This window comes from Balaenoptera ricei, chromosome 6, assembly GCF_028023285.1.
Source record: "Balaenoptera ricei isolate mBalRic1 chromosome 6, mBalRic1.hap2, whole genome shotgun sequence".
NCBI classification, from domain to species: Eukaryota; Metazoa; Chordata; class Mammalia; order Artiodactyla; family Balaenopteridae; genus Balaenoptera; species Balaenoptera ricei.
Window position 1 is genome coordinate 121,902,767 of NC_082644.1, and position 14,977 is coordinate 121,917,743.

Below are 14,977 nucleotides of genomic sequence, written 5' to 3' on the forward strand. Positions count from 1 at the left end.
GGGCCCGGCCGGCCGCCCACCTGGCGGGAGCGGGAGCTGAAGCTGCTGCGCAGGCTCTGCACTGAGCGCTCGCTGTGCTCGCTCCGCCGGTCCGCCTCCTCCCCGTAAGGGTCCCCGTGGGGCTCAGGCTCGTCGTCAAAACTCCCGGTGAAGCGGGGGTCGTACCGCCAGTGGTCGTCGTATTTCTCAGGCCTGGGGAGGCAGCGGGGCAGAGGCCGGGCTCGGGGAGGGGGCCTCCGGGGCCCAGGCTCACGTGCCACACGGTGGTGAGCCCCTCCAGTTCCCCGCTGCCCCGCGTCCTGACCCTAAGGACGGCGCTCGTCAGAGCCCACCCTCAAGTGGAGTCGCTGCATCCCCAGGCCAAGTTCAGGCCCCGCCTGAGGTTAGAGAGGCAGGCTGGGGGTCCGTCTGAGGTGGTCACCCCTCGCCCGGACCCGAGGAGGATGAACTGACTCGCGGCGCTGGTTCTGAGGCCGGTTCTCCTCCACGAGCCCAAAGAGAGAAGAACCACCGGGAGGGTCAGTTCACCCTCCTCCTCCCAGCAGTGACCGCTCCCCGGGAAGCCAGACACAACCGTAGCTCTCGAGTGCATTACAAAGACCCGAGGGCACAGACACGGAAGCAAGGCTGACTCACGACCCGCCCTCCTCATCAAAATCTCCTCTACCGACCTGTCCCCATAAGCGTAGCTTTCCTTCCTGTACGGATCGTACTCAGCATCGTACCAGCACCTCCGGTCGTAGGTGCGGGGGTCCCTGGACCGAGAACCATACTGGTACCGATCCCAGTGACCTGGATCTGCAGGCGAGAGATTAATGCGTCAGTACAATGTGCAAAAGACACCCCTCTGGCCGTCACAAAACCAGGCCACCCCAGGACTGAAGAATGCTTTCAGCCTCAGAGAGCAACCAAACTTTCCTCCCGAAAATCAGCACGACCCCAGGGAACGTTAACTGTTCCAGAGGACCCGGCCGTGTCTTGCCTGTACTGTGATACCTAACAGCCACTGACAGTTTTTCTCTCAACACACGTGATTAAAAAGAAAAAAAAAAATTTTTTTTTTTATTCGTATCTCTTTTCTCTAATGTGATCCAAAGAGCTTCAGGAAATACTCTCAACGGATAAACAACAAGGTCCTACTGTAGAGCACAGGGAACCATATCCAATCTCCTGGGATAAACCATAATGGAAAAGAGTATGAAAACAGAATGTATATGTGTGCATAACTGAGTCACTTTGCTGTACAGCAGAGATTAGCACAACCTTGTAAAACAACTGTACTTGAATAAAAAATAAACAAAAATTTAAAAATATTCTCAAAACTAGATTACTTTAAAAAAGCACATTCAGGGACTTCCCTGGTGGCGCAGTGGTTAAGAATCCACCCGCCAATGCAGGGGACAAATCCGCCTGCCAATGCAGGGGACACGGGTTCGAGCCCTGGTCCGGGAAGATCCTACATGCCGCGGAGCAACTAAGCCCGTGCACCACAACTACTGAGGCTGTGCTCTAGAGCCCGCGAGCCACAACTACTGAAGCCTGCGTGCCACAACTACTGAGCCCACACATCGCAACTAATGAAGCCCACGCGCCTAGAGCCCATGCTCTGCAACAAGAGAAGCCACCGCAATGAGAAGCCCGCGCACCGCAACGAGGAGTAGCGTCCGCTCGCCACAACGAAGAGTAGCCCCTGCTCACCGCAACTAGAGAAAGCCCGCGGGCAACAACAAAGACCCAACGCAGCCAAACATAAATAAATAAATAAATAAAGCAAATGCAGGGGAAAAAAAAGCATGTTAACGTTATAAGCAAACCAGATACACCACTTTGAGCAAGCACGTGCAGAATTATGCATGAAGCAGTGCAAATACAAAAGTGGAGGAAGAGCCCGGTGGACGCAGAAGTTGGTAGCCATGTTGGGACAGCGAGGGCCACAGCCAGGCAGGGGACACATGCCAAGACGCAAACACTACCAGACAGCGGTGGCACCCGGCGCGTCCTGCGCCTGCCCTGTGTGATGCGGGGGCTCTGGCCACACGTGGAGCACATCACACCTGGCCACTGCAGTGAGCAGCCGGTCCCTCATTTTACTGATTTTAATCAATTTAAACAGCCACATATGGACAAGTCACACACTCTAGAACTACTGATAATTATGCTTTGCTGGAAAATCAAAGAAAACTACTAATACGATACAGACACAATGTTACAATTAAGATGTAATTTCTTAATGAAAAATAGCAATATAATTATTCCTAGACACAGACTACTTTCAATTACTTTGGCTCTGAGCTAAGATCATAAAGACTACTAAAAGGGAAGGTTTCCTAAGAAATCCCACAGTGCGCCACTCTGCACCCGGCTGCACGAACGGTCTGAACACGCATCTGCTGGCCATCGACCGATGAAAACGCCTGAACATACCTCCATAATCGTACTGGCTGGAATAATAATTTGCATAGTAGTCACTCTGACTGCTCCATCCACTTTTGGAATTATAGTAACCTTCAGGATACCCTTGCCTAAAAAAAAACACACAGTGCTGTTAAAAAACAAATTACCTGCTTCTTAAAGTGGGACACAAATTACACCCAGAGCAACAGGCATTCATCAGAGCACCTTGGTTGTGAAAAAATTCTAATCAGGAGATCCGAACCAGTAACAACGATAAGATTACAGGATTCCCTACCATACAGCAAATTAAAATTTATCTGTTGAAATAACTATTTAAGTGCTGTTCAGCATAAAAGAACTAGCTCTTCTCGCGTGCTCAGTGCTGCATGCTATAAAGCCAATGCTTAAAAGCAGGGTCTCACGTTTTGGATATCATGCTTAGCAGAAGCAAAAAGCACTGAGCTATCAAAACCAAGCTAGCGCCGACTGCAACACCCTCTACACAGACCGCGCCCCGTGTGTCCTGAGTGGGGAGAAGGGCCCTCGGCCCCTTCCAGCGGACTGCCCGGGACTCACGACACGGGCCCGACCAAGGCTGGCTTCACAGGCCCAGCCGTGCTGCCGACCCTGAGCAGGACAGGCAGGTATCAGGCCTTCCGAGGCAGGAAGATCCTTGGGAGGACTTGACGGCACTTCTGATTTCTAAACTGTGACTCCGTGTACCCCTGGGGAATGGCTCACTCCTGGGGGTGCAGCTGCCCCTGAGAAGTGTCCGGCCCCCCCCACCACCACAGGGGCAGCACCCGCTGGGCGGGGGCCCTCGGGGGAGCGCTCCAGTGCACCGCCTGCACCCACCACCGGGGGCTCCAGAAAAGTGACCTGACCAAGGGCATAGCCAGAGCACGCCCACCCCGCTGCCCTCTCCAGCCCCGGTCACTCGTCAGGAGAGACGCCACCGCAGAAACCCAAGGCTCGTTCTCCCCTCCTGCCGGGATGTGACCACACCAGGCACAAGCACAACACGCTGAAGCTCAGCACGGCCACGCAGGCCTGCACACATGTGTGCACACACGCACAGGGCAGGAGAGGGGAGGGGCTGCTCTCCCTCCACGAGTGAGCGGTGAGTGGTGAGGACACGGCGACAAACCCCTGCCAGGTAACCCGACCTGGCCTGCAGGCGACAAGCGGCAGAGCAAGGTGTGCCCTGGCCCCTGCCTCCATCCTCCCTCACCTCTCAGGGCTTCTAGAAAACACCTGCCCGCTGCTCTCCCCGAATCAGAATGCCCACTGGGACTCCAGTCTCACCTCCCAGAGCGCCGGGCCCAGCGGCTCAGCGCATCCCTCCCAGCGACGGAGGGGGGCCAGCTGGACGGGCCGGCTCACAGAGGCAGGGCCTCGTCTCCAGGCGAGCTACTGAAGACGCGGGAAGCAGCAAAAGCAGCCCCGATTTTGAAAGGTGGTGCGTGGACGCAGTCTTCACTCGCGCCCAGACTCTATTACGAGCCGAAGGAGCCTTGCACCCTCATGGCAAACCCGGCCCGGTGAGACGAGGGCCCGGGGCGTGGGAGGAGCCACGGCGGGCGGGCTCTGCAGCCCCGCGCTTCCTTCTGAGCCCCCGATGCCCCTTGGGGGGAGGACTGTGGCCTGCCTAAGCTTTTACTCAGCTGAAGGCACGATGCCAAGGCTCTTTCGAAATGCCTCATCTGTGATCGCAAAACTGAGAGGAGCTCTGTCAGGGGAGAGAGAAGCGGGAGGGAGCGGCTGGGGGCCTTGCAGCCCGGGGGGCAGTGCCGGGGAGGGAGCCCGGGCTTACGGCGGCTGCTGCCAACGGGCCACTCCGTGTTCCAGCCCGCGCCTGCCTGGCCCGGGAGTCAGGGCCCCCCGTCACCAGAGGCGGCAAAGGACCTGCATGGGGGAAAAGCTGCCTCGGCACCCACGGAGCCGTGTGCGTCCCTCGGCGACGGGACCACTGCCCGGGCCGGGAGGAACCCCGCACGAGGGCAGGGGTGGCTTCCTGGTGGCCCTGCACAGGGTCGGGTCTGACCAAAGGCCATCTGACGACACGTCCGTAACCGCGCAGCAGCACACTTAGTTCGATTTAAAGATGCATCCTATAATCTGTCCACACCCACAAAACGTAAACACACGTTAAACAGGTCTGTATAATTCTTTACAAACACGGTCTTTTTCAAATCACTAAGTTACTACCACGGCCAGCAACACAAACGTCAGTCACCTGGCAGCCGGCCGGTCCGAGCAGTGACTCGCCCGGGAGCTGGGCCGCTCGAGCTCGGGGTAGCGGTAGCTCTCTGCGGAGGCGGCGGCTGCACCGTCGTAGGGCCTGTATCTGGGCTCATAGAGGCCGTAGACGTCCTGTTGAAAGAAGGACACCTCCATCAGATGCCAAGGGCCAACTCATCAAGCAACCGGCACAAGTTCTCGCGGTACAGACGCTGCTCTCCAGATGGGCCCCAGACGCGGGGCTTCCTTCATGCGAAACAATAAAAAACAAATGAAATCCACGGCCATGTCCCTAAGACAGACTGCCCTGGCCCGGCTCAGGAGATGGCCCGCCATCCGCGGGCCACGCCCGGGTCCTGCGGTGACCCGTGAGGACTCCTGTTACCTGCTCCCCGAGGTCTCACTTGCGCAGGTGCCACGACCCCACAAGCTCGGGTCCCGTTTCAGACACCATCTCAGGGAAGCAAAGGAACGAGGGTCCACTGGAACGGGTCCTGAAGCTACAGGCAGCCTCAAAAGGAGTATCATATTCTATTCTTATGAGGCTTTCAGCCCCATTACAGACCGATAAACCCCCATGGCTCTAAGGCCACATCGGGACTTGAAGTAGAGACGAGGTGACCCAGGCACGAGCCAGAATCAGTCCTTCCTGACTCAGCCTGACGCTCCACCATCACCCAGCAGAGGACGAGAAATCACGTAAAATGGACTTGTTCTTAACCACTACTGGAATCCGCAGCGACACAGAGACAAGGCAGAAGGAAGTGGGCTCCCACAGAAGTGATGCTGGGTGCCGGCTGGGACTCCGGGATGCAGACGCAGCTGCTGGACAAGGGCCCAGAGCAGGTACGCGGCCCCTCCATGCACTGCCGGGCCTTCCTGGGCTCTGGGCACCGCGTAATTTCCTTCTATGGGGTTCCTTCTGGATCTAGGAGTCCCAGACCTCAGGGGTTAGGTGTGTACCTGTTCCCACATGTGCAAAGATGCCCAAAGCCCACGAGGCAGCCCCATCACCGGGGCAGCCCCGCTCCCTCAGCCTCTTCTGACTGCAGGGCCTCCAGCACGGCGCCTGCCCCCACGTCAGACAGTGGACTTCAAACTTCTGGTCCACAGTCCTTCTGCCTCCGCTGTCCGTGGGTGATGCTGGCCAGCACGAGAGATGGTGAGAAGCGGACAGTAATCAAACGTGTGTCCACCTGGATCACTTTTTCACACTAAGGCAGGATTAAACAGAACTTAAACGACATTCGTGGGCCTGCATCAGTGTGAAAAGAGGCAAGAATCTTCTGGGTAGCACAGTGGGGTCCCTTGCTCTGCTGCTGCTATCACAACGTACCTGAAAGAAGCTTATGGAATTACACCACTCTTAGCTGTTTCATTTGGATTACATTCCAAACCTAATTTTTTTCCCTAAATAATTTCATTCTGAAGGAGGCATTTGAAAGACTAGAGTTTTCTTGTTGCTTCTTAGGTAGGTTTTGAGGTCAAAACCACAAAGAAGCTTCAAGAAGCTATTCCAGTTTCCCAAACTGTGCAACCAAGAACCCTGGGTCTGCGGAAAGCCAATAGGCAGGACAGGAAACAAAGGTCCTTTCTGTCACGTAAGCTGGGATATGCTGTGTTAAACAAAAATTAGGCAGGCATTCTACCCAACTCAATGTGCTAGTGCACGGTGTGGACGTCCGAGAGAAAGGCCGTGCTCAGCAGAACAAGCTGTGAGCAGGCAGCGCTCCTCCCGTGAAGCAGCGCGTGACAGCTGACCACGGGCCACCTCGGAACTGACCAACAGAACCCCGCCAAGGCACACGGCGCGAGGAAGAAGCCACTGATCAGGGGCTCAACAGTCCACAAGCTCGACCCTACCTGGTAATAGTGGGGGGCGGTGCCGGGATCCAGCGGGTACGGTGAGGGGTACGGGGGCTGGTAGCCATCGTACAGGGACCTGTAATAGTAGTAGGACGCCAAGTCTGGAGGCGGCGGCTGCTGCAGCCACTGCTGGTCAGACCGCGCGGCCGCCTGGCTTGAGCTGGTAGACGTGACGGACACGCTGGAGGACCGAGGTGGTCGAGGCGGCAGCTGCTGGCCCATGTCAGCTGGAGCCGGACTTGCAGACGGCTGGGTTGGGTTTGGGGGCTGTCCTTGCGCTGGTGGACCTGCTGGGTTTGAAGGCTCTGGAAGGGCTGCTCTGGGCCCCTGGGGAGGGGGAGGGGGAGGCGCCGGCTCCTGCTGGGCTCTCTCTGGGCCGTGCTGGTCCTGAGCATCTGTCGTCACCTGTTGGTAGAAACGGTCTGGGCTATGCGCCCCAGGCCCACGCAGTCTGTGACTGGAGACGGTTTGCTGACAAGAAGCTAGGCTCTCAGCCTGGGCCGGGTTATACATCCCTACAGGATTTTCCAGACTCCGACTGAATGTAAAGTCGAGGGCTCCCGAAGCTTCACCCCGACTGCTGGAGTGATTTGCCGTATTACTATCAGGTACTGATGTACTGTTCACAGGTGGAACTAACATCACGCCTGTGCTTCCACCAGGGCTGGTAACTAACTCGGGAAGAATGCTCTCTGCGTTATGAATCTTTTGACTTTCCGGAATTAAGTTCTTCGGAACTGGATGAGACGGTGGTTGAACCAGCAAATTAGCAGGTTGACTAGAAACCATTTCAGAGGCACCACAAACTTGTGGGAAATTACTCTGGGCAAGACGGTTAGGCAGAGGCGAGCAGATGAGAGCGCCAGCTGGAGTCCCAGACAAAGGAGCGTTTTCTCCAGAATCACCCCCAGCAGCCTGGCTGCTTACTGTGGGCTTATCTCCCACCAAAGAATCTCTCCAGGACTGATTCTTCTCATTAGGATTCAACGAGGACACAGAAAAATTAACCGGCTGAACCAAATTATAGCTTTGATCAGGCTGGGCGACCAAGACCGGCTGATTCTGCAAAGGCTCGGTGGGTGGGGAGGACAGCAGAGTGGCATAACCGGGACCCGCCTGGGACGGGAGGGCCTCCTCTTCGCCCATTTGGGGAGGATTCTCGAGATTCTCGGAAGCACCAATGCCGTCCCTGCTCTGCACGGTGGGGCTGGGGCCCGGCTGCCGGGACTGCTGGCCACACACCCCCTCATCTGGAGGCTGGATCACTTCAGATGGCTGAGGTTTCGCGGGCACGTGAAGTGCGGGAGCAGCTGGGGCTAGGAGGACATTGCCTCCAAAATCTGGCAGCTCGTTCTGCGCCCACAAAGTCGTGGCTGGGCTCTCACACTTCACAGCCCCCTGCGCCCTGGTCAAGGGCCTCTTCTCAGGCGCGGGGAGCACAGCTTCCAAGGGCGGCCCCGTGGCGTGCAGAAGCCCGGAACTGGCCTCTGTGGGTGTGGTGAGAGGTGGAACACAGACCCGGGGCAGGAAGAGGGTCTCCATGTTGTCGGGGGGCTGCTCCAGGTTGCCAGGGGAGGCGTCGGGCACAGCAGCGGCTGCTCTGCGCTGCTTCTGGTGGGCGCTGGGCCCCCTCACCTCGCCCACCACGTTGGCGCGGTCTGCCTCGACTGGCTTTACTCCAGTGAAGTGCGATTTCACTGGTTCAAAAGAACTATTTGCACTCGTCTGAAATATTCCTGTAGGTTTTGGGGGGCTCGGGGCCAAGGGCTGGGGCAGGCTGCCACGGTAGTTCTGGCTCACGGTGCTCTCGTCTGTCTCGCCTCCCACAGGAGAGGAATCGACCTGCTTAAAAAACCTCCCCGGAGCCTCATCTTCAGGTTTTCCAACTTCCTGCTGAATGAACGTGCCCCCCGAGTCGTGGGGCCTGGCTGCGCTGGGAAGACCCCGGTGGCTCTGGCTGCTGTAACTGGAAGACACGCTCTCGGACCGCGCAGGGTGCGCCGTCGCATCTGGGGCCTCGAGATTAGGGCCCCCGCCTCCAGCGTGGCCCACGGCACTGAGCCTGGGGACAGCTGGCCCGGGAAGGGGCCCGTATCTGAGCTGAGCACTTGGGGAGGAAGGGTCTGCGCTTAGGGGCTCACTTGGCAGAACTTCCTGGTTCTGAATGAACTCTAAGTTCTCGACGTTCTCGTACTGCGGGCCCCCAGCACCGTGAGTCCCCGCACGTGCCGTGTCACCCCACATGTCAACAGCGGCAGCGTTAGTGGTTGCTTTGTCGTGTCGGATGCCTGCAGACTGAGAAAAATAAGGCTGTGGGTCTCCTCCCTGCTGCGTGGGCTCACTGCTGGAACCTTTGAGAAAGGCCTGATAAACGCCTCCTGCCCCCATGTGTGCAGGAGGCTGGCCGAGGCCCGGGCCGGGGGAGAAACCATCAAAGTCAGACTGACCGGCAGAGACCGCTTTTTCAGATGTGAGGTTCTCTTCGTTCTCTGTCTCTCCTCCTTTGAAAAACATGGAGAGCGCTCCCGAGCCCGCTTCCGGCAGGGTCCAGCTGCTCCCGGCACCCAGGGAGTTGTGCGAGTGGCTTTCTGGGCTGTTTCCCTGAGCGAAGGGGTTAATGAGAGCCAGGTCTGACAACTGCTCTCTATTCACTCCTGGACTCGACCTGAACTCCTGGCCCGCCCGAGCGTTCCCAACTCTGGAATTCTGCCTGAATGCATTTTCTGGATCAAAGCTATTTGCTGAGTGGTTTCCACTTTGCAGGTAGACTGCCTCATTTCTCCCGTCACTGGCCGAGGGTCCCGGTAAAGACACCAGGGGGCCGTGTTGCTCGTGGCCAGGACCCTGACGCGGGTTGGACGGAGCGGGAAAGTGGGCAGCGCTGGAGGCGTGGCACACCGTGTTCTGCACAGGTCCCTCTGGGCAGGGCCGGTAATGCTGCCCCGAGGGCTGCGGGCCTCCGTGCACCGGCCCCCACTGCCCGGGCGTTTGCTGACGAGGCTGAGGAAGGAAAGGGGGCGCTGCTGGTGCCGCGGTGCCGTCGTGCGGGCTCGGCCGGCTCAGGGGTCTGTCGGGCCGTGGCGTGTTCGCCTGTGGATGGCCGACACGACAGCTGTCAGGACCCACTCCTGGAATGTACTGAGGAGGATACGGCGGCGTCTGAACTTCAGGCTCCGGGCCGGGAGCGACCTCGACTCTCCTGTTCACCTCGGGCCCAGGTGGTGCCGAGGGGCTCAGCACGCCGGGAAAAGGGCTGGCATCTGACCTGGGCTGCAACGGAGGGCCCGGCAGAGGCTCGCAGGGTCCTTGGGAGCTATCCCCGGCATTTGTGTGTGGCCCAGGCAGACCAGCACGCTGAAGAGACAACGGTGGGGCTGGGCCTTGCACAACGGGTGGGCTGCTTTTAGACGAACTGCCCAGTGATGTATTTTGGAGCGCCTGTCTACTAAAAGCAAACGGGTCCGTCACCGGCTGCAGTGGGCAGGCGATCGGGGCCACCGGTGCATTACTGTTGGCCTGTCTTCTGTACGGGCTGTTGGACCAGAACGTGCTCTGAGGACTCCCGGACGGGGGCGGCCGTACCACGCCCGACGGGACAGCCTGGGGTGGAGGCTGCATGATCGAGCTCCTGCACAATGAGGTGCTGTGTACAGAAGAAGCAGGATAGAGGTGCTCCTTACTCTGAACTGAAAAAGAAAAAGAAAAAGAATCAATACATAAAATCCATGTATTCAAAGTCCTGGCTGCAATCAGGAAAACTAAGAAAGAAGAAAAAGGCTGAAAACGATTTTGCATCATGCAGTCCTGACGGATACACCTCTCCAGCCTCCACTCCCGTGAGGACCGCTGTCCCGGGCAGCTCGAGAGGGAGGACCCGGGGTGACAGCACGGGCCGGGACGCAGAAGTTGGCTGTGCCTGGGCCAGCCGAGTGCTTTGAGATGACACGCTGCCCTTCGCTGAGATTCAGTTACGTACCCCTGCTACATACCCAGGGGCGACGCCCACCGCCCCCACGATGCCCTCAGCAAGCTGGCAGGGACCAAGCAGAAGCTAACGTCAGTCACCAGGTACGCAGTCCCTCCACATTTTCCTGTAAACTATCGCAGACTGAGAAAAAGCCAACTCCTCTATTAAGACTGCATATCATACTTTTCATACAGGTTAATTCTAAATCTTGAAAGGAAAACAAAAGTTAAAAATTTGCTCCTCTGTTTTCTTTAATTAAAGAGCCTTACAGAGTAGTATAAGCTGCAAAATGTATTCACCTAAAACGCCTTTTATCCCACCCTGTAAAATGTCCATTTTCTGCACCATGACTGGTTGCACACCACTAGCAAAACAAGCTGCCTCTGATAACCGGAGTTGTAACAACTACACCTGGAGTGAAAACCCCAAGTAATCTTAACGCTGCTTTAAAACTGACTAACTGACTTATTCAAAACTTGTCAATAATAGGCAGAGGGCCCGTAAACCCTTTATAGAAAACAAGGGGGCAGAAATCCTCTTTACAGCGTTTTTTGTTGTTGTTTGTTTTTTACTAAAACACACTAAGTATATTCTTGAATAGTTAACCTGCACTTTTGAGACAAAAATCCAAGCATGGTCTCTTTACAAAGTCCTCCTCTGCATGTCAGTCCTTCTCCCCAGAACAACCTTCACAAACAGATTAAGTGGAGCCCATCACAGAAAAATGTCAACAACAAAGGAAGAAATGATAGAAGGACTCCTGAGTTTAACCCACACATTTCTGCAGGTATACAATGTCTCTGTCCTTGGGAATCTTTCTGATACTCAGACAAAAGAAAAAGTGCATAAACGTACATTGAGTAAAGTTATTTACAAAGGAAAGTTCCTATTTCCATCTGAAAACGAGTCCTATGAATCTATGAATCCGTTACTATTACTGCCCACACACACTCTTGTCCCAGGCCAGCAGGGAACCCTTTCTGACAGACAAGCACTTTGAAACCCACTCAAATGTAATGGAGTTAAATATATGAAGAACAGCATCAGAGACTTCATTCGGTTCTAAGCTGTCATTTTAAAACACAGGACGTTTACAGCTGAGCTTTACATGGAGCAAGGGGAGGACAGGCAGAGCCTCGTCCTCTTCTCTGCGAAATCAGAGGCATCTTACAGGACATGACGTCCTCCTTGTAAGGCTTCAACAGGAGACCCGCAACCACACTAACCAGCATACATTAAAAAAAATAAAATAAACACACACACACACAGAGACACACACACACACACAGAGAACAGGTCCAGAGGATTTATTCCCCAGGTGTCACTGTGAGAGCCAGACTGGGCGCCAGCTGAGTGGCTCAGCCACAACCACTGCTCCTTCTGTGACCCAATTTCTTCACCTATAAAGTGAGAACTGAAATGATGGTTTCAAAGTCCCTTCTGGGTTTAATCTTATGAAATTCTATTCACAGTGGATTCTGGGAGGCCCAAATCCCTATGACTGTTTAATAGGGAAATCTTATCAGAATCTAAATTTCACATAACATTTATACTTAAGATGTTTTCCTTGCAGAAACTTCCTTAAAATTATTTTCTCAACTACTGGACTAAGAACCGTTTTATAAGCAAACACTATCACTTCCCTACAAAGTAGCTTCCCCTTCTCTCCCTGACACCTGAGAGCTTTTTAGCAATATACCAATTTCATTTGGAACCATCTTCTGACTTGAACATTATTCTTTTGATCTTTTTTTATATTCACCAGCAAAAAACAATGCAAGGGCATATCATTTATCTTTTGACTACAGAGAATTTTATTCTGTCTAGTAAGTCATTCTGTAGCCTCAAGTCACCTAACTTTAAAAAAGGCAGACTGCTTCAAAGAAACCAGCTGATCTTCCTAAAGATGCATTATTCATGACCCCAGCTCTTCAACTAAGCTGCCTTGGATGTATGTGAAATAAACACAACCTGTTTCAAAATAAATTCCTGGCTACTGAACTGAGATACTGAAAGCACACCCCTCTCCTGCCAGGGCCGTCGCCTCAAGCGTTAAGTGTGTAAACCAACCGAGTGTCAGGAAGCACCTGGGAGTCTATGCTCTGCCCACAGTCTCCCTCACGGCAACTGCTAAGCGACGTACCTATCAGACTAGGGGACACCGGACACAAAGACAGCACAGACTCCAACTTTCCTAAGTACAGAATCATACACATTTAGATGTTAAAGAAGGGAGTGTCTAAACACTGCGAAAAATGACAAAGAGCAAAAAGGACACTCGGAAAAGATGTTTACAGAAGCAAGAAGGAACCACATTAAAATCTGCACACCTACCCCGGAGAAAACTTTCCATACAATTCTGAGACTTACTGCAGTAAATGCTATTAAGGGTGTATGAGTCACAAAGAACAAGAAAGAATTGATTTTTTTTGGCTCTTGCTGTATCTTTCTAAGATAACAGCACCTGGAACCCTAAGAAAGGGCACAGGGGAAAAAAACTGCAGGGAGGCAGGCTGTGCTGAAACTTGCAAAAGTATCAACCTAGGAACAATCGTCTGTGACTCAGTTTGCTTCCTGCCATATCCGGGGATGGGAAATACCTCTCTGGTTAACATCTGCATCATATGTATTTAAAACAAAATCTTAATAAGCAACTCACTATCTCCAAACCATTTAAAACTTTTCAGGTAAAGCAGCAACAACTTATTTTAAATGGCTGTGTCATGTCCAGACGCTCTACTGTAACACTTTCTTCACAAAAAGGGCAGGATGGTTTACACATCCCTCTGCCCCTTGACATAAGACACAGCGCTCGACCTCGGTTGCAACATCTTGGTCACCTCGCCCCATTACCAATAGACGCAACAAGGCTGTTCCTTGGTTCAAATGTCAATCTACCTCATCGCCCGCACGGCTCAGTAGAAACCTTTCAACCAATGAACACAAAACTTCAGAACCTTCGAAGCAAAGGGCAAGCTAAACTGTTAAAAAAATTTCCTAAATGCTTCTACTCCTTAAAAAGTTGCAGGTCTGGCTTTTCTTCCAGCCTTTCCAACACAACCCCACACTGAAGCCACCAGGGCTAGGGGCCACTCAGCTGACCCGACAGCCCGTGCAGGTGGAGGCCACGTCGGCCTGAGCGGGCAGGTAACCAAGGGGTCTGCCCAACCCTCCCAGCCCGCAGGCCCCCGCCCGACACCCTGGCGGCTCCCAGGAGACGCGCCGTCCGTTCGGGGCAGGGCCCGGCCCGGCCGCCTCCCTCCGCCCAGACCCCGGCCCTCACCGGCGCGCCGCAGGGCGGCCCAGGCCCCCTCCGGCTACCGCCCGGCCCCTCCGCGACCCCCGGCTCCCGCCCCTCAGGAGCCGCGAGCGGAGCACGGCACGGCGGTCGCGACAAGCGCAGACACGGCAGCCGCAGCAGCCATCTTGGCACATCCGGCTCCGGTCCCCACGGCCACCGCGCCGCCGACGTGTCCGGCAGCGACGTCAGCGCGCGCCACGCCCCTCGCCGGGGCCCTCGTGACATTCCGCCCCGCCCCTGGCCCCGCCCCCGCCCGCATCCCGTCTTTCACCGCCCATCCATGGGCCCCGCCCCTTGCCCACCTGCCCGGTCGGGCGCGCAAGGACCGCCCTGGGACGTCGTCCGGGTTATTCCGGCTCTTTCTCCCCGTCTCTTCTGGTTTAGGATGTGAGAAGAGTCGGGATTCTTCAAGAAGACCCAAGGGAAGAATCAGTCTTGAACGACTGATGCCAGCAGGTGCACCGATCGAGAACGGCTACCCGGCTGAGCCGAGAACCCGAGCAGCACCCTGGCGCAGGCGCGTTCCTCCCATTCTGCCGTTGGACTCTCGAAGCCTGGGAAACGGGCGGAAGACGACCGCGCATGCGCCGGTCGCCCCTGCGGACTGCGCGTGCGCGCCTCGCGGTGGCCCGCGAGTTACCTAGTTACGGCCGCTCACGGCTGCGGGTTCCAGGTCTGCCCGGGAAGTTCGTCTCCCTCCACGTCTAGCTCTCGGAAAGCAGTGCCCGTGTGCTCCGCACAGAACCCTGGAAGGAACAGACGCCGCCGGCCCCCAGTCCACAGGCCCCCGTCGAAGCCCCACTTGCCGCCCAGGCTCCCGCTTCGGGGGTCGTCCTGTCCGCCTGCAGCGCCCAGCCGCACCGTCCCGCCTCGCATCGCCCAGGCCCGGCCTCCTCCCCGGCTCGGCCGTCGCCTTCCCCGGGCATATACTTCGTCCGGTCCTTTCCCTGCCCCCCCCCCCCCCCGCTTCGCCACCGGCGCTGGCCGCGCAGTCCCCGGCCCCTCTTTTGTCTGCCCTAAGCCCCCTCGAGGCCCCTGACTCTTCTTCCAGTGAGCAGCGGTTCCCTCTGTGCCCAGTGATGCCCCGTGGACGGAAGCCGGTATCTCTATGTGGTTTTCCCTAACCGTTGTTGAGTGAATATTTGTGTTGAATGAGGGCGACCCCCGAGGTACCGAGTGACAGTCTAGGCTGCTGGGCCTCAGCTTCC

General features: G+C 55.9%; 1 protein-coding gene across 8 annotated transcripts in view; it reads right to left on the minus strand.

Moving 5' to 3' along the window:
* Positions 1-14,314, minus strand: part of SEC16A (SEC16 homolog A, endoplasmic reticulum export factor) — a 32,568-nt gene extending 18,254 nt beyond the window's left edge. For 7 of the 8 annotated variants that reach the window (XR_009503820.1, XR_009503819.1, XR_009503818.1 and 4 more), the window contains exons 1-6: positions 13,752-13,905; positions 6,499-10,187; positions 4,631-4,767; positions 2,425-2,522; positions 672-798; positions 21-192 (exon numbers count right to left, since the gene is read on the minus strand). Coding sequence is in view for 3 of the 8 variants with exons in the window: in XM_059926057.1 (XP_059782040.1) it covers positions 21-192; positions 672-798; positions 2,425-2,522; positions 4,631-4,767; positions 6,499-10,119 (4,155 nt within the window). In the remaining 5 variants the exon portion in view is untranslated. Of the gene's footprint in view, positions 1-20; positions 193-671; positions 799-2,424; positions 2,523-4,630; positions 4,768-6,498; positions 10,188-13,751; positions 13,906-14,071 lie in introns of those variants that run through there. The other variant, XR_009503817.1, reaches the window with a different exon arrangement.
* Between the last annotated feature and the right edge of the window lie 663 nt (positions 14,315-14,977).